Raw genomic sequence first — 24,718 nt, 5'->3', positions numbered from 1 at the left:
TTGAAAATTCTACACCTTTAGCCACCTCCCAAGTTAAGACCCTATGATCACTCTCACTGATTGGTTGCAATGTGGTCATATTTGTTACAGCCAAATCCTCAGATGTAATTACTAGGTCAAGCACTCTCTGACCCCTAGTATTTTCCATTACATGCTGTTGCAGATAGTTATCCCTTAATAACCGCATAAAATCCAGTTCCTTCCTCCTGTGTGTCCTCTCCTCACTCCAATCAATGCGACCATAGTTGAAATCTCCCATAATAATCACCCTCCTTCCACCCATTTCTTCTATTTGCTTGTGCATACTGTCACCACCATCTTTTCCATCACCTGGTCTATAGCAGCACCCAATTGTATATTTAGTTCTGCTAGCCACAATCTCACACCAAATGGCCTCAAATGTGCTCTTTTCTCTATCCTGCAATTCAACTTCTATTCTCCTTGGCTGGAGCTCATCAGCTATCATCAACAATACTCCTCCCCCCATTTTATTCTCTCTGTCATTCCTGAACACACTATACCCATCACATTCAATCCCACTAGTTATATCATCTACAGTCAGCCATGTTTCACTAATACCTATAACCTGTGGTCTGGAAGTACCAACCATAGCCAAAAACTCTTCCTTCTTGTTCCTAATACTCCTAGTATTAGGAACAATATAGGAAGTATTAAATTCTATTTTAATTCTTTTTGAGTGTTGTAAAAAATCCATTAAGCCTCCAACATGATGTCCTCACAACACTTAAGCCTCTACACACGAATTCAAATAAACTCAGTCTGAATGTCTCAAAAATAAATATGTAAATTTGAACTTGCGAAATACCACTGGCAAAATGAACTTCACTGCACATTTAATTTGGCATGATTGGAATTGCAGGACAAATTCAAATTGCAACTGTGAGGAAATAGAAAAAAGTCAATGTAATAACTTACTTGGTATTAAAAATTGATAGTAATTTAAGCTGGAAACTGCATATTATCGTTGTAAATAAAGTAATGATTATGCTAAACAGACTTTACTACCTAAATAGATTCGTAAATTTAAATATGCTAAAAATATATTCTGCCTGGATTCAAAGAACCCTACAATATGGTTTGTTAAGTTGGGGAAGAATCTCTCACATTACGGTGAAACCTTTAGTTTTGACTCAGAATAAAATAATTCAAATCTTAACTTGAAGCAAATACAAGGATACTGCAATGTGTAATAAATACACTATACTAAACATACTATCTCATAGATATTGTGACTGTTAATATTTGGTCCCTTTACACTAAGTATAAGAAATTTTCTTTTGAATTTATTAATGGACCATAGTGCTTTATAAATATGTACAATCGTTGACAAGTTTCACTAGTTTAAGTCTGTCTGGCTTCTTCAGGACAAGAAATGGGTACACTAATGTTAAATGCTAAAAAAAAAAAAGAATGAAGTAACAACAGTTAAATTGAAACGACGCATAGCATGGAGTCTTAGTCATTGTTTGTTGATTGCGTTTTATAGTTTTTTGTGAATTTATTAAGCTTTTCCAAATGTCTTTTATTATCATGCCTTGATTTCTGTTGAGATTGCCTCCTGTTTGGAGTACCACTGCAGCTTCTTTAAAGTTTCTGCATCTGAAATTTTCTTCAATGTACGGCATGGAGCTGTTGTCCCAATCGATTGAGTGGTTTGAAATCGAAAAATGATGGGCTAATCCTGAGGTATCTGTTCTGTTGTTGTTGACATCCCCTATATGTCCTTTTTTTTTTTTTTTGGATTTCCCGGCTTCGTGATGTTTGACCTATATAATTCGGTCCACAGGAACATGGGATATTATATACGCCTGCGTACTTGTTGAAGGCGATGCTGTCCTTAGGAGGTCTTAACATGTGTCGTGTAGTTTGAATAGGTTTGAAGGCAACCCTGATGTTGAAAGACCTCATGATTTTTGCTATTTTTGTTGAAACTGAGCCGGAATAAGGTATGACAGTGGATGATGTATACTGCATGACTGGAGGTTTCTAAACAGGAATCGGACATATTAAAAAAAGCTTTCAACACAATAGCTCCAAACACATCCCAAAAATAAATTTCATAAGCAACATTGAAAAAGGAATTTCTTCATTTTCAGAGACAGTAACAAATGAATAAGATTAAAAAGCACCGTCATCCTCTCTACCTCAAAACCACTGAAACATAATATTACCTCCTCTGAAAGGAAAGTGCTCTTAAACTTAAGAAAGAACAAAGACATTATCATCCTAAAAGCAGACAAAGGCAACTCAATATGAATACCAAAGATTACATAATGAAGATCGATGATTTAGTTTCTGACAGGTCTACCTATCATATATTAGATGTAGATCCAATCATGAAAATCCACAAAGAGACCAATCTCTTAATACATAATGACTAGATGGCCTCTTGAATTACAGCGAAATCTAAAATGTCTACATCCATTTGCACCATGCTTGTATGGTGTACCAAAAGTTCATAAAGTTGGAGTTCCGCTCCACCCGATCGTGGACGGTAGAAATTCTCCAACATACCTACTAGCCAAACACCTAGTCGGTCTGTTGAAAGAGAAGATAAAGAAATCTGACTCTTTTTATAAATAATTCTAAGTATTTCAGTGAAAGATTAAAAGGTATCAACATCTCAAATATGGACATACTTGCAAGCCTAGACGTAGTGTCATTATTCACGAACGTACCAGTTGAAGAAGTGATTAAAATCATAGAAAAGCTCTATCCACACGACATTGCTCAGCTTTTCTGCCATTGTTTCAAATCAAACTACTTTAACGTAAATAATATAATGTATGAACAACTTGATGGTTTAGCCATGGGCAGTCCCTTGTCACCACCTTGCGTGGATCTGTTCATGGAAAAACTAGAAGCTGACAACCTATCCAAAATAAATCCGTAACCATTAGTCTGGTGGAGATACGTGGACGATGTCTTCATTATTTGGAAAGACACAGAAAATGCCTTATGCGAGTTCCTTCAAAAAATAAATTCTTTCCACCAAAAAATCAAGTTCACGTTAGAGTTAGAAAATAACAATCACTTACCTTTTCTGGGCACACTAATAAAAAAACAAGAGAATAGACAAATCAAGCTCACAATCTACTGCAAACTTACAGACACTGTACGTTATCTTCACTTTAAATCTACTCACCATCATGCACAAAAACTTAGCATTATACATATGCTTAAAACTAGGGCATCAAATATCATCACAGAAGAAAAAGATCTGCTTGATGAACTCTCACTCGTATCTCAAGCTTTAGTAAGAAATGGTTACCCCCCAAAAAAATATAATCCAAAAGATTCTCAATAGAAACAGACCACAGTGACAAACTCCAGTCATGCAGTATACATCGTCCATTGTCATACCTTATGCCAGCTCAGTTTCAACAAAAATAGCAAAAATCATGAGGTCTTTCAACATCAGAGTTGTCTTCAAACCTATTCAAACTACACGACACATGTTAAGATCTCCTAAGGACAGCATTGCTTTCTACAAGTACGCAGGTGTATATAATATCCCATGTTCCTGTGGACTGAATTATATAGGCCAAACATCACGAAGCCTAGAAATACGAAAAAAAAGGACATATAGGGGACGTCAACAACAACAGAACAGATACCTCAGGATTAGCCCATTTCTCGATTTCAACCCACTCCATCGATTGGGACCACAGCTCCATGCCGTACATTGAAGAACATTTCAGATGTAGAAACTTTAAAGAAACTGCAGTGGTACTCCGGACAGGAGACAATCTCAACAGAAATCAAGGCATGATAATAAAAGACATTTGGAAAAGCTTAATAAATTCATTGTTTAGCAGAACTCAACTTTGCGAAAAACTATAAAACACGATCAACAGACAATGACTAACACTCCATGCTCTTGATGTTACGCATCATTTCAATTTTAATTTAACTGTTGTTATTTCATTCTTTTTTTAGCATTTAACGTTAGTGTACCCATTTCTTGAAGCGAGACAGACTTAAGCTGGTGAAACTTGTCGACGATTGTATATATTTATAAAGAACTGTGGTCCACTAATAAATCCAAAAGAAAATTTCTCATATATCTCTTAGATATTTATATGCCTATTGGGTACTACTATTCATAAAAAAATGACAATGAATATGTAAATATCAAACAAGATGCTTTCCTTAGTAGAAATAAGGGCCTAAAATATATAGTTCCTAAAGCAAATAAAGAAGCAATACACAAACATTATACTTATTTAACACCAAAAATATTCAACACCAAAAATATTCAACACACTACCTTTAACAATAAGAAATTAAATTAACCCAAACAAATACAAAACACGAATAAAATAATATTTATTTTCACACAGAAATGAGGAAGTTTTGTTCATAATAATAATAATATAAATGATTGGTTATTGCATATTGGTATTAAAGTGATCCTGTTACAGGTATAAAATGTAAAAAAATTTAAATGCTATTTAACTACTTTGTTTTTATTTTGTTTTTAATTAATGTTATGCAACTTTCTCTGTACATATTAGCATGTCTCCTGTGATTTTATTATGCTATTTATATTATAATAATATATAATATGTATATTATATGAATGTACATAAGTGTATATAATGATAATGCATTACATAACTTTTTGTAACTTTATGCATATCATAACCTGGATGAGCTGCTGCTCTTAGGTTACACATGTGATTGTCAAAAATTTGTACTAGAATATGAAGCTTACAATAAGTGAATATTTTAAATGTCAGGTATGATGAGTATTTAGGTATTGCATGACTTACAGAGCACCCTCCATCAGTGATTTCCTAGAGATGCTCATATAATAATAATTCCTTTGACAGTTTAAGAGATGGGTTTAACTAACATATAATTCACTAAACATGAATACACATTTCATATAAATATATATAGAGCTATGATCTTCCTCTTCTTCGAGTCACCTATGTTACTCTTTTTGTTTGTGATGATTTTGATTTTAAAAGTATTGCATGGTGTACTAATGTAATAAACATGATGGTTGTAAACTTGTTTCAGATAAGGTCAGCAGTTATGGAAAGGTCCTCGGTTGTAAAAGAGAGATTGGTTGAGTACATTACTAATCCTCAGCAACCTGAAGAAAGGTATTGTGAATTTTTTGTTCCTAATATGATAGTTTCTTTTTATTTAAATATACCTGAGTGTTAATCATACGCAAATTCATTTTTTTGTAGAATTCACAGTGCTTTGCACAAATGAAACTTATTCACTCAATGTTTCATCCCCTGTGTTGATAACATCATCAGATGTTAACAAAAATAACCACAAACTTAATCTGTGCAATCACCAGGAATTATACTTCGGCATTCTAAACAGGATATTGGCTAATGGAAAATAAGGGCTTGTGGTGTTGAAAATGTTTCACAAAATTAGGCCATTGGGTTAGAAAAACTAGTTGTTGTTTTTTTTAATACACAGATTCTTAACATGTTTTGCTTTATACCTAGTAGATTTATCAAGTAAATTTTTAAAAAAATTGAAAAAGTAAATCAATTAAGTACAAAGATTTATCAGGTTTGAACAAATGCTTGGAAAAATTAATATATGAAAATACAATATATGAACCGTTCCTTAGGAAACAGTGACTTTGTTCTCATGTCCTTTATCAGCTGTTTGCTTCTTGCATTGCTTGAAAGGGATTTCCACACATTATGCCTTGATTCTTCTTTGGGAATCTGTATGAGCAGATTATTTATAATAAAGTGTCAAATCTTCTCAAAAAAAAAAAAAAGCAGTATAGCTACCAACAAACCCATGGAATGGAATAAATCGATTTTTTTAAGTGCAGTTAAGCCTCTCTAATGCTGCAGTGAATTACTGCACTGTTCTTCCTCACTGATTTCATAAATTTGGCCTATTTGTCTACCAGACATCAGACAGTGGACTAGCATGAGCTCTGAGAAACTGTTCAGAGTGGTTGAGGATCACTCAGAATTTGCCAAGATGATTTCAACCTTTAATAGGAGATGGCCCATTTACACTATTTAAGGTTGTCTTTATGTTTCATAATTGTGATAGTTTATTAATCTTACCAGGCCTTCATTTTTTCACTGCTTTAAGTTACTTTAACAAATAAATTTTTTTTTCTCTCTGTTTATCATCACCTCTCTCTCACTCAGGAATTCATAATGCATGCTCTTTATGATAGACTTCTAGAAATAATACTATGAAATAGAATAATAAAATCTTTGACTGGCAAATAAGTCCAATTTCAAGTCGATTCCTAGGCCTTATCCTTTAGATAAGGCCTAGGAATCGACTAGATATTGTCCTATTATTATTGTTATTATGTTAAAATATCTAAACAAAGTCATTTATTGTTGCTTTCTGTTATCTAGTGGTGAGTTTGATATTTTAGTGATGGTATTTAGGAAGAAAAGAAAATTCTATTCTTGTTGGCAAAGTTCACAAATGATTTAAAGATAATTCTGTTGTCACTAAACAGATATCATCCTATTATTATGTTAAGATTCTCTTGTTATAGGGATTTTTTTTTCCCTTCTCATTTCTTCATATGTAGCTCCGACTTGTAACAAGTAAATAGTGGAGAGCCAATTCATAGGCTTTTTTATCTACCCTTTCTATTTCAATAGGTTGAATAAAGACATTGCCTATCAAGCTGAGCTATGTCTAGCAAAGAAAATTTTAAGTAGCCTTCTTTCCCAAAAGAATAATATGTTCACTCGACAACCACAAGCAGTTGATTTGAATACTACTATAACATTGAGATTTGTAAATATCTTTAGGTGGTAGAGTCAGTTCAGTGTGCTTAACATGAAACACCAACCTGCTTATTGGATGGCTGAAAAAAATTACTGCAATAATTTTTACAGTATTTTCTAATTGTTCAAAGTAAACTTTGAACAGTTAGAATAATTTTAAAGTCAAAACTTTAAAGGGGTGCTTAAGGGTCAAAGCTGTATAACTGAGAGGAGACCTCCACATAGCATTTAAAGGAATATGGAGAACCAACCAGGGCTTCTGACCTAATGTCCAACCCTCACCTTCTCGTGGTGCACCCTGTTGGGTATCTACCTGGATACTGAACGAACGAGGATGGGCTGGCAATTTGGGATTTAGCCGACCAAATTGTAATTCTTATTGGCTTAAACCAAATTACAAAATGATGGTACAACATGACAAAATTTCATGCCGGCTGGGGCATCGCCTGGTTAAACAAGGCCCCCAATGTTTTTGCCAGGGAACCAGGGCAAACAGCAAAAAGTCAGCTACTGGAACAAATCTGAAAACAAACCCCAACTCAACATCACCAGAGTTAAAGATCGGTACTATCAATGTAAGAAGCCTGAATGGCAAAGAAATGGAGCTAGCTGAGGAATTAGATAAGTACCAGATCGACATAATAGGGGTGACTGAAACAAAAAAGACCAAAACTGGTGAGATCTTTCTGAGCAATAAATACAAAATGTTATATTCAGGCAATGACAATCAAGGAAAAGGAGGAGTAGCCATTGTATTCACCACTAAATACGAGGCTAATCTTCTTGTATGGCAGGCAGTCTCAAGTAGAGTGATGTGGGCAAATATGAGAATGGGGAACTGGCCAATGAGACTTATTTGTGCCTGTGGTCCCACAGAAGGTTCTACTAAGGTAGAAGTGGAGCAATTTTTTGAGGAGTTAGAGAAAGCAACTGACAATGAAAAAGGAAAAGTTGGTCCTTGTTGGGGATCTAAATAGCAGAGTAGGAAATGATTGTCAGACATACAAAAATATATTGGGAAAATTTGGAGAAAAGAGCAAAGCTAATAATAATGGCAAATATTTGTTGGATTTCTGCTCAGGACATGGACTGGTTATTACTAACACCATGTTCCAACATAAAAATGTGCGCAAATTCACATGGAGAGAAGAGGCAAGGAATAAGAAAAGTCTCATTGACTATGTTATTGTTGATAGTGATATTTTCCCACTGGTGCAGGACACCAGCATGTACAGAGGATTTGAAATTGGAAGTGATCACCATTTAGTCTTGAGCAGGATAAAATTAAATTTCATATTGAAAAGAAGAACATGTAAGAAAGTTTTAAAAGAATAAAAGTTGAGCAGCTCTCAGATGTGAACTGTTGACTAAAATAAACAAACATTTTTGAAAAAAAAAAAAATGAAAGAGTTTGAGAGCGGGAACCAAACCTTGGAGATTCAGTGGTAAAACCTGAAGAAATCACTGATTGATTCAGCCAGAGAGGCATGTGGTGAGATTGTCTGCAAGAATAGAAAAATCAGAACTCCACGGTGGACACAGGAAGTTAAAGAGGCAGTGAAGGAAAAGAAGAAAGCATATCAAAAGTTCCTGGCAAATATGTCAGCTTGCACTCTTAGAGAATACAGAGACAAATGTAAGAAAGCTAAACACTGTGTAAAACTAGCTAAACAAAAGTCATGGGAGGACTTTGGCAAGAACATAGAAAATAAATATCAAGAAGGTGGCAAAATATTTTGGAGGTTGTTGAAGAAGTTTAGAAATGGAGGAAAGAGTACTGTAAAAGGTGTTAGAGATGATAAAGGTGACATGAAAATGGGAGAAAAAAATATCCTTGAAGTATGGAGTAATTACTTCGAGAAATTGCTAAATGAAACAAGCAGTGATAGCACAGTGGTAAAAAACGCTCGATACGCATACAGTCAGGAATATATATCCATACTTGAAGTAGAAAAGGCCATCAAAGGCTTAAAATGTGGAAAGGCAGCAGGAGTAGATGATATTCGTCCAGAAATGGTTAAGTATGGTGGTATAAAAGTCTTGCAGTGGCTGCACTGTATAGTTCAGAGGGATGAATTCCTGATGATTGGAGTAAGTTCTCATAGTACCCATATATAAAAAGGGAAATAAAACTGAATGTGAGAAGAGGTATTTCCCTACTGAGTGTTCCTGGTAAGATATATGCAAGTATACTTGAGAAACGGTTGAGAAGAATTGTAGAATATAAGCTTGGTGAAGAACAAGCTGGATTCCGGCCAAATAGAGGCTGTCAAGATCAAATCTTCACTTTACGACAAATAGTGGAGAAATCATGGGAATATAACAAAGATCTCTATTCGAGTTTTGTAGATCTGGAAAAGGCATATGATAAGGTGCCAAGAAAGAAGCTATTCAATACGCTACAGTTATATGATGTCAATGGGGCATTATATGAAACAATACTTAGTCTTTATTTGAGTTGTAAGTCAGCAGTTTAGAATTGAAGAAGTACGGGAAGATGGTTTAATGTTAAATCTGGTGTGAGACAAGGATGTACATTATCCCTCTGTTATTCATTATCTATATTGAACACATTATGAAGGAAAGTGGTATTGAACATGATATCAAAATTGGAGATGTTAATATATGCTCTTTGCATTATGCAAACGATGTTATACTTATCAATAAATCCGCTATGAGTCTGTGAGATTCCTTGACTAAATTGAATAACTGTTGTAATAGATATGGCATGAAAGTCAGCAATAAAAAGACAAAGACAATGAAAATTGGCAGATTCGTTGAAAATGTCAACTGCACTGTGAACAGAGAACCTGTGGAACAAGTAAAACATTTCACCTACTTGGCACGATTTTTAGTGAAGATGGTAAATTAAATATGGAAATAGACAACAGAATCAATAAAGCTGGTATAGTAGGAAGTTGATTGAATAAATTCATATGGAATAAGAGAGAAATTAGTCGGAACACTAAATTAGCTGTATACAAGACAGTGTTCAAACCAATTTTTACTTATGGATCTGAGAGCTGGGTCAGAAGTAAAACACTTGACCAAAGACTAGAGACCGTAGATATGAGAGTCCTGAGAAAGATTAGAGGCGTGAACAGATGGCACCAATGGCAATATCATATTAAAAACGAGGATATTAGGAAAGAACTTGACATTGTCAGCATCCAGGAATGCATTAGTAGAGCTAATCTCAGGTGGTATGGTAATTTAAACAGAATGGGCGAGGAAAGATTGGCAAAACAAGTGTTCTCTGCCAGGTTGGCAGAAAAACGACCCAGAGGAAGACCAAGATATAGGTGGATTGATATGGTACAAAGCACCTTAGACGACAGAAATATAAGATCTGATAATATTGGAGTCTTGACAAATAACAGACTGATCTTGAGGAAAATTGTAGATAGAAAGTTAGTAATGATGTAAATTTTTCAGGTAGTACTATCATATCCTGTACACCCCTTAAGGGTAAATGGCAGGAATTTGATGATGATGATAAAGTCAAAATACAATGATTTTAGTTACTTATTTACTAGTAGAGGCCTTCCTTGTGGCCATCTTGTTTAACAACCTGGAGTCCCTCAAGGTTGTTTAGCTCTAGTCCATCCACTGTACTAATGTGCTGTATTTTTATGACCCATCTTGTTTGGGATTCATGCATGAAGGGGATAAAAAATAAATAATTAATTAAAAAAAAACATGATCTGACATCAAAGGTTTGTCAGATATTATGTTAGTATGACAAAATATTTTATAACTAGTTTTCCTATCATCAGTCTTCATCTAATGGATCTGTTATCAGGTGTTCAATATGATTGACTCTTATTGTTTGCTCTTCCTCCAATCCTTATTCTCCTATTTGTGCTTCAATTACTTGTTTTGCTAATTTTTCATCTTTCATGTTGTATAAGTGATCATAGATTAGCTCTACATACACATACTCGAATATTTATTATTATATGGGTGCCTACATGAAGTCCAAAGACTCATCACAGGAAACTAAACTGTTCCCACAATCTTACCTCTTCTTAACCTGATTGACACACAAAGCAGTCACATCCAACTCTGGTAACCCATTCCACTCTCCAAGCAAGAAATATAGTTCTCACATCCTTGTTAACCATACTGTTATTCAATTTCCAGGGATGACCCTTGTTCTTCCCCCTCCCTATGGAGCACCTGTTCTTGGTGGTGAAAACCTCCCAGTAATGGTACTGGCCTTTTCATTCTTTCTGTTTTTCTTTAATTCTCGTAGAAAAGCTTATACGTTGATTATACATGATTATTAATTAACTTAAGGAATTCACAACGTACACTAGAATATAAATTAAACTTTAATATATATTTCCAATATATCGGGAACGTCACGTTGCCATCTTCAAAGGAACTTAAAATATAGACACGTGCACAGGCACTACTCATAGTAAATGAGCACGAAGCGCAAAAGCTATTGTTTCTCCTAAAAGTCCTGATGTACATCTCCCAAATTTGGAGCAGTCTCATGCAACCAAATTTGTTGAGGTATGGCATGTTTCTTAGGGCTGAGGCTGATTTCTTTTTCTTGAACTCTTTTTCTTTACTTTTTTTCCTGTATTCTATGCTCTATTTCTCCTGAGTGTTTTTTACTATTCTTTCTTCCAGACTATCATCACTGGGATCCAATGCCTTGCCTCTGTGTTTGCTGTGCGATGCAACCCATGAACATCTGGAAAGGGGGAACCTGACAGTCTTGCACTACTTTGGCAAGGCAGGTGGTACTGGATGGCCTTGCCAGAATCGATCAGCTGGTCAGCTTGCTCACTAGAATCAACAAATGACCATGAGGTGAGAGACTAAGTTCAGTAAGTCTCTTGCCTCATAATCCATCCATGGTCTTGCTGTTTGTGCTGGCACAACATCTGGGGTAGCCCTGGCATTCCACTCCTGAGCATAGTCATTGCTTGCCAGTCAGTGGGCATCCATATGTGGCTCTGTGGTGGGCGAGGAGCTCTGGTGCCAAACCAGAAACCCCCTTGAATATGAAATGTTTATCCTAAAATGTTTTAGGGACCCCTGACAAAGTCCCAACCAAGTACTGATACCATAGATATAGTGTTTGGTAACAGAACTAAAAAAACAAAATATATGATGCTGGTATAAATGTACTGGTGTTTTTGATCATTCATGCAACATGTGAAAAGCCAATAGGGAAAATGTCACCCTTCTTTATTCAAAAGGGTTTAGGACTGACAGGACCTCCCAAAACTGTTAAGAAATTACATTCTGGTGATATCCTTGTGGAAACATAGTATCAGCAACATTTTGAGAAACTACTGGGAGCAACATCAATGGGTGGAATACCAATCACAGTAACACCTCATAAAACACTCAATTCTTGTAAAGGAAGGATATCAGAATTGGGATCTCATTGATGTTCCTGATGAGATATGTTCAGAGTTTAAAGATCAGAGAGTAACAGGTGTGAGACACATCTTAATACTTAGTGTCATTCCAGGATGACACTAAGCATGCCAGGATGGTCACCTGGTTCCAACCAGGATCATCATCCTTACATTTGATACACATAAGCCTCCAACATCTGTAAAAACAGGATGTCTTAACTGTCCTGTTATAGCACACATCCCTAATCCACTAAGGTGCTTTAAATGTCAGAAATATGGACATGCCAAAACTGTCTGTCGTGGCTCTACCACCTGTGCTCGATGTGGAAGTAAAGAGCATGATAACAAATCTACAAAAAAAAGCTAAATGTGCAGGCTGTCTAGGAGATCATTCAGCTTACTTTCATGAATGTCAGAAGTGGAAAGATGAAAAAGAAATACAAAAAATTAAAACAGAACAGAACACCATATCAGGATGCAAAAAAGAAAGTTGGCCACCACTAAACCTATACTGAGATGGTAGCAATTAAAAAAATGTCAAAGCTACTCAACTCATATGTCTATTCTACCATCTGATAATTTAACTATACCTGAACTATTATTGTGAGTGCTTCTCTCTATCAATTGCATGACATAGTCTTACTCCAGAGGCAACTCCAAAAATGGTTCCATTCAATGAGAGCTCACTTGTCAAAAAAAATTATGGCACTTAAAGATAAACCACCAGACAATTACATAGGGGAAAAAAATGGATGCTTCAGTATTCACTGAAAGTAAATTTAACTTGCCAACTGTCCCTGACACATCAGATGTATTGAATATTTTACCAGAGGAAGAGATGGACACTAGCTGTGCATACTTCCCGAAAACAATTGACAAATACACACCTGACAAAAGTAAGTCCTCAACCTCCCAAAAACCAGGCAAGTCTATAAAGCCAAAATAATGGGAAAATTTTAACAATGGACCTGTGGGCCTCACAGAAATATTGATGATATCAAGATTTTTCTGTTTCTGTCTGTAGAAAACTTACTTAAGATGCAGTGAGGACTCTACCTTAAGTAGAGTCCTCACTGCCTCAATGAATTCCACTGTTGTGCTCAAGGACTCAATTGCAGTTGGTCCTGCTGATGGAGGAGTAGCTGTCCTAGGAGTGAGCAGTCATACTCCTTTCCATCATGTCCAACTTAATGCTGCTCTGGAAGCAGTAACGATTCGTCTGTCCATGGGAGATCTTATTACAGTATTGAAAGTTTAGTTTTCACTTGGTTAGACTATAATAAATTTAGTTTAATCCTTTATCCAAGTGTGATCAAACAAAGTTTGCACCTGAAAGTATCTTCAGGACTGGGGTAAAGTGGTACAACACCAGGCAACTCGTTGCAAAGGTGGAGCAAGCTAACATCACTCCTATCTCAGTATCTCCCATAATGCAAAACACATCTCCTTGCGGATATGTATAATATTATGCATTAAGGGAAGGGCCACTACCCAGATTAGTTTCGACCTTTATTGAGGTCTCTTCAGTGGGAGGCAGGCCCAAGTGGAGATACCAGGCAGAAGCATTAGCAAGGTCTTTCAGGTTCAAACTTTGTTTGCTCACACTTGGATAAAGGATTAAACTAAATTTATTATAGTCTAACCAAGTGAAAAATAAACTTTCAACATCTTTCTCTAAATCCAGAGTAATATAATAAAAAGGTGGCACACCATTTGGCAACTCCTATAGGTACAAATGACCTTGTTAATGTTCTGCCTGGTATCTCCACTTGAGCCTGACTCCTGCTGAAGAGACTGCAATAAAGGTCGAAACTAGTCTGGGTAGTGGCCCTTCCCTTAATGCATAACATTATACATATCTGCAAGGAGATGTGTTTTGCATTATGGGAGATACTGAGATTGGAGTGATGTAGCTTGCTCCACCTTTGTAACGCGTTTCCCAGTGTTGTACCACCTTACCCCAGTCCTGAAGATACTTTCAGGCGCAAACTTTGTTTGCTCACACTTGGATAAAAGATTAAACTAAATTTATTATACTTATTACAGTATGTTCAGATTATTTACCTCTGAGTGCTGAGTTATATCGATTTTGATAACCTTATCTTGCAACTGTCTAAACCCATACTTCTATTGGGTAACTTTAATGGTCACAACATTCTGTGTGGTAGTTCCAACACAAATAGATGAGGCTGAATCATTGAAAGAATCCTTGACAATAATGACCTCTCCCTTTTGAATAATAGACTTGATACTTTCTGCCATATGCCTACCTGCTCATATTCTATAATTGATCTTACAATTTGCTCCCCCCTTCCATTCTTTCACTGCTCACATGGAACATCGAAGAGAACATATATGGATCCCCATATGGAAAATGGACCAGGCTTGACTGGAACACTTTTTCCTATCTTGCAAAATTTAATGCTGATATAGTCAAACACCTATCAGTGAAGCAATAAAGCATATAACAGGCTGTCCAGGCTGCAACAGCCTCTATTCCAAGAACATCATCTCAGTTTCCAGTCTATCCAAATACTTAGACTGGCTGGCATTCTGGGCTCCACCAGAATGCCAGCCAGCCAAAAAAAATCAACAAAGAATATGGAGTATTTCATAGATACCCCACAACATCAAACATAACTTTTAAGCGTACTTGGACCAAAGCATGTTATATGAGATGTCAGAGTCAAAAACGATCTTGGATCCAATTTACCTCATCAATTAATCATATTACCAGTGCAAAAATTGTATGGGTTAAAATCTGGAAAATGAAAGGTAGATATAGAACACACTGTTTGTCTACTTTAGACCATAATGGAAGTATTATTGCTGATCCCAAAGCTGTTGCAGACACTTTAGGAGAAAATTTTGCTGGAATCTCAGCAACAGTTTTATATCCTGAATATAAAATTCAGGATATAAAATTTTTAATACTGAAAGAGCAGCAAGAGACACAAAGGCTAAATTTTCTACCAGTGGACTTGAGCCATACAATCAGCCATTTGTTAAGGAGGAACTAAAAAGATCTCTTTTTCTGTCTCACCCTAGTGCATTAGGGCCTGATGACATCCATTATGAAATGATAAAACATCTACCAACATCTTCTATGGATCTTCTCTTAATATACAATATAATACTTGCAGAGGAAGAGTTTCTGAGTTCTTGGCATAAGTCAGTTATCATTCCTATCCCAAAACCAGGAAAGGATCCAACACAAGCAAATAATTATTGATGTATTTCTTTGGCCAGCAGTCTTTTTAAGATGTTAGAGAAAATGATTAATGCTAAACTTCTCTTGTATTGAGAAGGCAATGATCTTCTCTCCAATACACACAATGTGGCTTCTGTAGACATTAACTTTAGACCGTTTGGTTTGTTTATAAACTTGTATAAGAGATGCATTTCTGAAGCAAGAACATCTGGTATCAGTTTTCTTTGACATTATTATTATTATTATTACAGGCAACTCCAAGGAGGCCTTAGACTCATCGAGGGAGGCCCTAGCATCATGTCAAGAAGAGCTATTCAACATCCACACAGTATCTATACTTTGCCTTGAACTCATTCACAGTCATGGCACCCACAACAGACTCTGGCAGCTTATTCCACTCATTCACCACTCTCCAAGTAAAAAACCTAGTTCTAGCACCCTTGCTAACCACACTCCTGCCCAGTTTCCATGGATGGCCCCTAGTCCTCCCACCACCAGTCCTGTTCTCAAAAATATTATCTGAATTAATCTTATAGAAACCCTTCAGTAATTTGAATGTCTCAATCATATCACCCCCTTTTCTGCCTTTCAACCAATTTCTGCAACCCACAAATCTTCAACCTGTTCTCATAAGGTTCATTCCATTGGCCTGCTATCATCTTGGTCACTCACCTCTGGATCCTCTCCACCTTCTCCCCACGAAGAAGAAACCCTGGCACACAGATCTGGGTACAGTAGTCAAGATGGGGTCTTATCAAGGCTCGATATAGAGAAACAATAACTTGCTTGACTCTACTCGTCAAAGTATTCTTCAGTAACCAAGTGATTTGATGAGCTGATTTAGCCACTTTTGTAATGTGCCCCTTAAACTTCAACTCCCTATCCTCCAACACTCCCAAATCCCTGGCCTCGTCAATCTCCTGGAGTACAGTTCTGCCAATGTGGTATACTGCAGCTAATCTTTTCACCCCAAAATGCATAACCTTACACTTTGCCACATTAAATTGACATCCATTCACCTTAGCCGAGTCCTCCAATCTATCCAAATCATTCTGCAAAATTTTGACATCATGTGCATTCACTATTGCTCTGCCCAACTTTGCATCATCAGCAAACAAATGAACAGTTCCTCTCAGATCCTTTCCTATATCGTTAATGAACAAATTAAATAGTAGTGGTCCAAGAACAGAACCCTGTGCCACAACACTAGTCACAGGCCATCTTTTTGACTCTACTCCTGAATAAACTACTCTCTGATATCTCTCCATCAACCATCCTCCTATCCATCTCACCATCCCTATATCCATCCCCATATGCTGCAGTTTACTGATTAGAATTCCATGTGGTATCCTATCAAAGGCCTCAGCAAGGTCTAGCAATATCACTGTAAACCCATTACCCTTATCCAGTTCAGCCTTCATTGTGTTATAAAACAGCAAGTTACTGAAGCATGATCTACCCTTCATAAAACCATGCTTTCCCCCATACAGTATCCATTTTCATCTATCCATTCCTGTATTTTTCTCTTGACTACTTTCTCCAAAACCTTGACAGTGACTCCTGATATTCTGATCGGCCGGTAATTTGCAAGGTCCAGCAGTCTTGGAACCTCCTTTATGCAGTGGAACTATTTTCCCCTCCCCCCCCCCCCCCCCCGGACTAACCCAGACCCAAGACTCAAATTAAACAATGGTAAAGGGCACTGACAATTCACGTAAGACCCGAGCTGGTATACCATCCAATCCCACAGATGTATTCGCATTAAGGTTTTGTAATATACTATTCACCTCCATTTCATTCACCTCGGTTCCCTTATAAGCTATTGGTTCCTTCATTCCTGCAATATCACCACCTGGATGATATACTCTTGTAAAGTGCTCGCTCAGTAATTCCACTATACAACTGATTCAGTTACCTCCATACCATTGGCATTGCTTAAAATCATTCTGCCATATACATTTTTTATTTTACTTGCAGCATATTGAAAAAACTGTTTGGAATTCTCTTTAGCTTGCATGGCTAATTTCCTTTCATAATCCACTTTTGCTTTTCTTACCACACTTGTTACCCTTTTGGCCTGTGCTTTATACTGTTCGTGGGCCTGCAGGTCACCTTTCTCCTTAAATTCCCTCCACGGTTGTTTCTTTTTTTGCAGCTCAAGTATAATGGTGTTATTCATCCTTTTAACCCTTACTTGATTTACTATCCGGACTCTAGGTATATAGTCAGCCATTCCCATCTTCAAACGCTCTTTTACTGCTTCCCATGCACTATCAACCTCCAGCCCTTGCTGTTTTACATGGCATGGCATTGAACCAAGCAATCTCCTAAGCTTGTCATACTTCCCGGTAATTCCACATGTACCCTGCCTTAATTGAAAATTCCACGCATTTAGCCACCTCCCAGGTCAAGGCTTTATGATCACTCTCATCAATTGGTGGCAACAGGTCATATTCAATACAGTCAAATTCTCAGATGCAATTACTAGGTCAAGCACTTTCGAATGCCTAGTATATTCCATTACATGCTGTCTCAGGTAGTTTTCCCTTAATAACTACATACAATCCATTTCCTTCCTCCCATGTGTCCTCTCCTCCTTCCAATCAATGTTACCATAGTTGAAATCCCCCATAATAATTACCCACCTTCCAATCATTGCGTCTATTTGCTTATGCATACTATCTCCCGTAGACAGGCTTATACGTTGGTTATGCATTTCTAAATCACTTAGGGAATTGAACAACGTAGATCCGAATATAAATTAAATTATACTTTAATAAATATCTCCGATATTTCGGCAACGTCACGTTGCCATTTTCAAAAGGAACTTACAAAAAAGGCATGTGCATGCAGGCACTACAACACAGTAACTGAGAATGAAGATATGAAGCTATCGTTCTCCTAAAAGTCCTGATGGTGCCCTCTAGCGGGCTAAATAGGTGTTCTTGGCCATTGGGCTGGAGGTCTGCTGATGTATGCCTCCCAAATTTGGGGCAGTCGACAACCAAATTTGTTGAGGTTTGGGGAATTTCTTAGAGCTGAGGCTGATTCCATAAATAGTCTTTCGAATTTGTATTTGCTACGGTGTATTACTGTAGCTTTCTTCCACCGTATTCTGTGGCGTGTATCCAGAGCATGGTCTGCAAGACCAGAATGGCTGTACTTGTGAAACCGGATGTAGTCCTTGTGTTCAGAAATTCTGATATTCACTGTCCTGCCTGTTTGGCCAAAGTACAACAGTTTACAACTGCAAGGGACCTGGTATACACCAGGTAGGTCTAGGGGAAATGGTTGGTTTTGGTGGAGCAGATAAGGGATGCCAGTTTTCTGTAAGGCCTGTAACAGGAGGTGAGGTCATGTTTTTTTTAAATTTTGGTATTTTTTTTTTTTTTCTAAATTTTCCTAAATTCCTAAATCCATCACCATTCCCTCGGATGTAGGAATGGTGATGGATTTAGAGTAATCTTTGTTGTGGAGGGAGGCTGTGGTTTGTAGGTTTTAATATTTTTTTGGGGGGAGGGGGGTAGCCATTGGCTTAGAAAGTGTTGAGGATGTGATTTAGTTCAGTGTTTAGTGCCATGTCGTTAGAACAGATTAGTTTAGCCCTGTTGTATAGTGTTTTCACCACTCCATATTGTTGTGTGTGTGTGGGAGGGGAGGGGATTGTTGGTGAATGTATCTGCCTGTATGGGTGGGTTTTCTATAAGCTGAGAAAACCAAGGTTCCATCAAGCTGACGGGTGACTAGTGTGTCTAGGAAAGGGAGGCTGTTGTTTTCCTCTTTTTCCAGGGTGAACTTGATTCTTGAGTGTTGGTTGTTTAAGTGTGTAAGGAAGGAGAGGAGTGTTTCAGAGCCATGTGGCCAAATAGCGAACACATCATCAACGTAGCAGAGCCATATGGTTGGTTTTTGTGGGGCAGAGGCTAAGGCTTTTTCTTCAAAGGTCTCCATAAAGAAATTGGCCAAGGGTGGGGAGAGTGGTGAACCCATGGCTGTCCCCCTCTCTTTTGAGGGGCTACCTCCCCCCCCCAAAAAAAATCCAAAAAATATTAAAACCTACAAACCACAGCCTCCCTCCCCCCCTCCACAACAAAGATTACTCTAAATCCATCACCGTTCCCTACATCCGAGGCACCTCGGAAAAAATTACCAAAATTTTAAAAAAACATGACCTCACCTCCTTTTACAGGAATTACAGAAAATTGGCATCCCTTATCTGCTCCACCAAAGACCAACCACTTCCCCTGGACCCCTGGTGTATACCAGGTCCCTTGCAGTTGTAAACTGTCGTACTTTGGCCAAACAGGCAGGACAGCGAATATCAGAATTTCTGAACACAAGGACTACATCCGGTTTCACAAGTACAGCCATTCTGGTCTTGCAGACCATGCTCTGGATACACGCCACAGAATACGGTGGAAGAAAGCTACAGTAATACACCGTAGCAAATACAAATTCGAAAGACTATTTATGGAATCAGCCTCAGCCCTAAGAAATTCCCCAAACCTCAACAAATTTGGTTGTATGCGACTGCCCCAAATTTGGGAGGCATACATCAGCAGACCTTCAGCCCAATGGCCAAGAACACCTACTTAGCCCGCTAGAGGGCACCATCAGGACTTCTAGGAGAACGATAGCTTCATATCTTCATTCTCAGTTACTGTGTTGTAGTGCCTGCATGCACATGCCTTTTTTGTAAGTTCCTTTTGAAAATGGCAACGTGACGTTGCCGAAATATCGGAGATATTTATTAAAGTATAATTTAATTGATATTCGGATTTACGTTGTTCAATTCCCTAAGTGAATTAGAAATTCATACTATCTCCACCATCTATTCCATCACCTGGTCTATAGCAGAACCCAACTGTATATTTTGTTCTGATAGTCTCAATCTCACACCAAATAGCCTCAAATGTGCTCTTTTCACTATGCTGCAGTTCATCAGCTGTCATCAATAACACTCCTTACCCCACATTTTTCTCTCTGTCCCTCCTGAACACACTATACCCTTCACATTCTATCTCACTAGTTATGTCATTTTCTGTCAGCCATGTCTCACTAATGCCAATAACCTGTGGCCAGGAAGAGCCAACCAAGGCAAAAATTCTTCCTTCTTGTTCCTAATACTCCTGGCACTAGTATACACGAAGTGCAGAAGCCCGTTAGTCCCACCCCAACTTGATGCCTTATATTAACTATCCCATTCTGATTTGTTGTACTTCTTACTAGCTCGGGCATATTATACACATTTTTACACTCAACTGCCTCACTGATGTCTGCATATTCCCCCCCTCCCAATAGCTCTAGTTTCCCTGATTCTGCACATCTACTGTCACTTCATTCAGCAAGACTTTTTCCAGTCTCTGCACACCAAATCCGTTCAGATGCAAACCATCCATCTTGTATAAGTCCTTTTGCCCATCAAACTCACTCTACATGTCCACAAACTCCCACCATCCTGCATAACCTGTGCATAGAGTCATTTGCAATTATGGCTCTCCTTCTTAACTCTTCTCTGTCATACCGCAGCAATAGACTCACTATCTTAATTCTCTCACTCTTTTCTTTTGCTACCTCTAGTAATTCCTTCAAGTCCTCTCGCATAGCAAATTTTTAACCTTTTAAATCATTCATTCCTGCCACTGCTATCATTTCTTTCACCCTCTGCTTTTGCGCTCTAGTACCCTCACATCCGTAATTTTCGCACCCGGTAAGTACAATTTTGTCAAACTCTCATCCATTTCACCTCTTACTATTGAATCACCATACAACACTCGCTCCTTTATTTTTCTTACACTCCCAATCAAAAAAAATGAAGAGTTAGGTGCAATGAAGGAGATTGCATGGCTGCGTGGAGTGATATATAGGCCGAAGTGGCAGCTGGACCGATTACAAAATTGTTTACCGAGTGCTCATGCTCTCATTTTTCTTACAACCCATTTGCTTCTTTCCGTTAGTTGATGCACTCGGTAAACAATTTTGTAATCGGTCCAGCTGCCACTTCGGCCTATATATCACTCCACGCAGCCATGCGATCTCCTTCATTGCACCTAACTCTTCATTTTTTTTGATCAATCAAACTATTCTCTTGCTCTATACTTTTACTTTAACTCTCACTTTCAACACTGCTCTCAATGCTATCTGGCACTACATCACAAATTCCTATCATATCACTATTTTCTATTACATTATGGCTTTCATCTACTACATCAATCTTGCAACCTGAGACACTTTGAATCCTCGCTTTCCTTACACTTTCGGCACACTTTCTCACCACTATCATTATCGAACCAAACTCCAGCAGCTCTCGGAAAAACGTACATCCCGCAGATGTTACACGAAACGAACTCCCTTTGGTTAAATTTTTTTTTAAACAAAGACGCCGATGATTTGGACGCCATTATCTATCTTCTCATTCGAGCCATGTGCTACACTACGTATCTATCGTATCTTATCAGAATACTAATTTAACACTAATTAAAACAAACTTTTTATGCTAAACAGATTAGCTCCACAATATACTATAATTCTGGCACAATTTTTAAACTGATAACGCTATTTTTTTAGAACTAAATAACTTATCTTTCGGAGCTCTTCACCCCTATATCATCATGTTCAATGGAAAAAGCTTATGACACAGCCCGGAGATATGGCATATTAAAAGACCGCTATAACCTAGGTCTCAGGGACACCTTCCTATATTTATTTAAAACTTTGTCTGGGTGAACTTTTCAAGTCAGAGTGCAAAGTCAACTCTTAGCCATATCATCAAGAGTAGGGTGTCTCCCAAGGCTCTGTCTTAAGTGTGACACTTTTTTTTTTTTCCACTGGACAGCTTTCTCCCTCTGTAGACGATGTATATCTTGATGACTTCACAATTTACTGTCACTTTTTTAACATGAAGGTAATTGAAAGACAACTTCAGCAAGTAATTGCTCATGTTTCTCTATGGGCACTTAGTAATGGGTTCAGGTTTTCAACAGAAAAAAAGTGTCTGGGTACTCTTCTGTTTGAATATGCACCCTTCACTCAGATCCTGAAATAAGAATGGGACTCACTGTTATTCCAGTAGTAGCAGAAACTAAGTTCTTGGGAGTCATCTTTGACAGAAAACTTGCATTCCTCGCACACATCTGTCAACCAAGAGAGCATTGAATCTCCTTTGGATTCTATCCTCTACTGAATGGAGTACCAATCAATCTTCATTGCTTGGAAGTTTTTTTACACTTGGTTAGACTATAATAAATTTAGTTTAATCCTTTATCCAAGTGTAAGAAAACAAAGTTTGCACCTGAAGTATTATCAGGACTGAAGCAACTCATGGTAAAGGTGGACCAAGCTCTCATCACTCCATGTCTTAGTATCTCCCATAATGCAAAGTGCAGCTCCTTGCAGACATGTATAGTGTTATGCATTAACTTATACATTCAAAGCTGGATTATGGGTCTCAAGTCTATGGTTGTGGAAGGCCGAATAACCTGCGATGGTTGGATCCCATCCATCATCAGGGTACACGGATGAATGGGATCCCACCATTGCAGGTTGAATCCCACTTGGTATCTTTTGCATGTTACCCACTCAAAGTCTTTATGTTGAAGCAAATGAAATGCTCTATCATGGGTGGAAACAGTTGTCTGTTAATTATGCCCTAATGATAGTTTTTTACAGAGCATCTTATGTCGAATTGTCTTTTGTCTGTGTTGAGAAGCTCAATATCATGCACACATCAGTCTGCTATATGTCCTTTTGGTATGCCAACTATGCAAGCTGTTGGCATGAATGTTGACAACATTGCCTACACCAAACATAACAGCATACCTCCATGGCAGGTTTGCACTTCATCCTGCAATCTCTCATTTGTCAACTACAGAAGTCTCATACTCCATCATCTGTCTATCTGCAATTGTTTAATGCACACAGAGCAGCCCACTCTGATTTCTTGCCCATCTATACTGATGGCTCAAGAACTGATACCTGTGTTGGCTGTGCTGCTGTGTTTCTTCACATAACTATCTCCAACCAGATCCCACCTGATTGCAGTAATTATGCAGCACAGTCGCATGCTATTCAGCTTTCACTTGTGCATATAAAAGAAAACCACTACCAAAAGTGTATAATTTATACTGACTCATTGAGCTCTGTACAGGCTATCTTCTCCTATGTTTAATCTATACCCAGTATTGTATGAGGTGCTGCATGAGATGAAATCCTTAATTTTGAATGTGGTTGTGCTGGATTCCCAGCTACATTGGGATTAAGGGAAATGAGGCTGCAGCTGCTAGATCAGCTCATACTTTATTCACGTATTGTTTGACATTACTATGTACAGACTATAGACACTATAAGATCAAAGCTAATTGATAAATGGCTGTCTTCAATGCTACCTGGAATGAACAAATTATATGACATTAAACCTGAAATTAAGCATTGGTATTCTAGTCAATGTAGAAAGAGAAGAGAGGAAGTTGTTCTTGCTAGGCTCCACATAGATCACAGTCATCTTACACAATCTTATTTACTGAGGACTGATGAACCTCCCATGCATGTAGAAATGCAATTCAGTACTTTACACGAGAGAGAGGAATAAAATTTTTATCTATCTTGTCAAGCCATATAAACTCAGGTAGATGTTATCAGTCTCATACAGATTGCACGATGTTTTTAACCTTCTATAAAGAATTAATTTGTACAAACATATTTGACTGTAATTTTGTTTATATGTAGATTCTGCAGTGCTTAAGTTAATTTTTGTACATACATATTATTTACTTATTTCTCTTTGACTGTTTATGTACTGCTGTAATCTTTGCTGTAATTTTATTTATATGTATATATTGCATTGCTTGGCTTTGTTTTTGCACATGTGTATTGTTTACTAATTTGTATTTGACTATTTATGTATTGCTGTAACCTTTACAGTAATTTTATTTATTTGTAGACATGGCATTGTTAAACTTAATTTTTGTGCATGCATATTGTTTACTAATTTCTCTCTGACTATTTATGTATTGCTGTTCTTGCACCAATAAACCAACCAACCATCTCCCTCTATCCAATTGCTAAAATATTTCTTATGCATAAATCCACTAAAACCCTTTTAGTAACGTACATGTTTCTATCATAACCCCCTCTTTTCCACCGTCAACCAACTTGTGCAACTCACAGACCCTCAATCTATCATCGTAGAAAGCAATCCACAGATCACTCACCATTGAGGTCACTCATATCTGGATCCTCTCCACTGCTTCCTCATTCCCTAAGAAACCCCAAAATGCCTAGGTTATCTTTAACCTAGCAACCTTTTTTTGAGCTATTATCTTTTGCCCACAATGCCAATTTGCTTAAATCATCCT

General features: G+C 37.5%; 1 protein-coding gene across 2 annotated transcripts in view; it reads left to right on the top strand.

Moving 5' to 3' along the window:
• Positions 1-24,718, top strand: part of TBC1D23 (TBC1 domain family member 23) — a 417,318-nt gene that overhangs the window by 335,023 nt on the left and 57,577 nt on the right. For both annotated transcript variants that reach the window (XM_090412602.1, XM_090412603.1), the window contains exon 13: positions 5,050-5,135. In XM_090412602.1, the coding sequence (XP_090268728.1) occupies positions 5,050-5,135 (86 nt within the window). The remainder of the gene's footprint in view (positions 1-5,049; positions 5,136-24,718) is intronic.

This window comes from Typopeltis vanoorti, chromosome 23, assembly GCF_054136105.1.
Source record: "Typopeltis vanoorti isolate ZY-2024b chromosome 23, IOZ_Tvanoo_1.0, whole genome shotgun sequence".
Lineage (NCBI taxonomy): Eukaryota > Metazoa > Arthropoda > Arachnida > Uropygi > Thelyphonidae > Typopeltis > Typopeltis vanoorti.
This window is presented reverse-complemented; position numbering and strand designations above follow the sequence as displayed.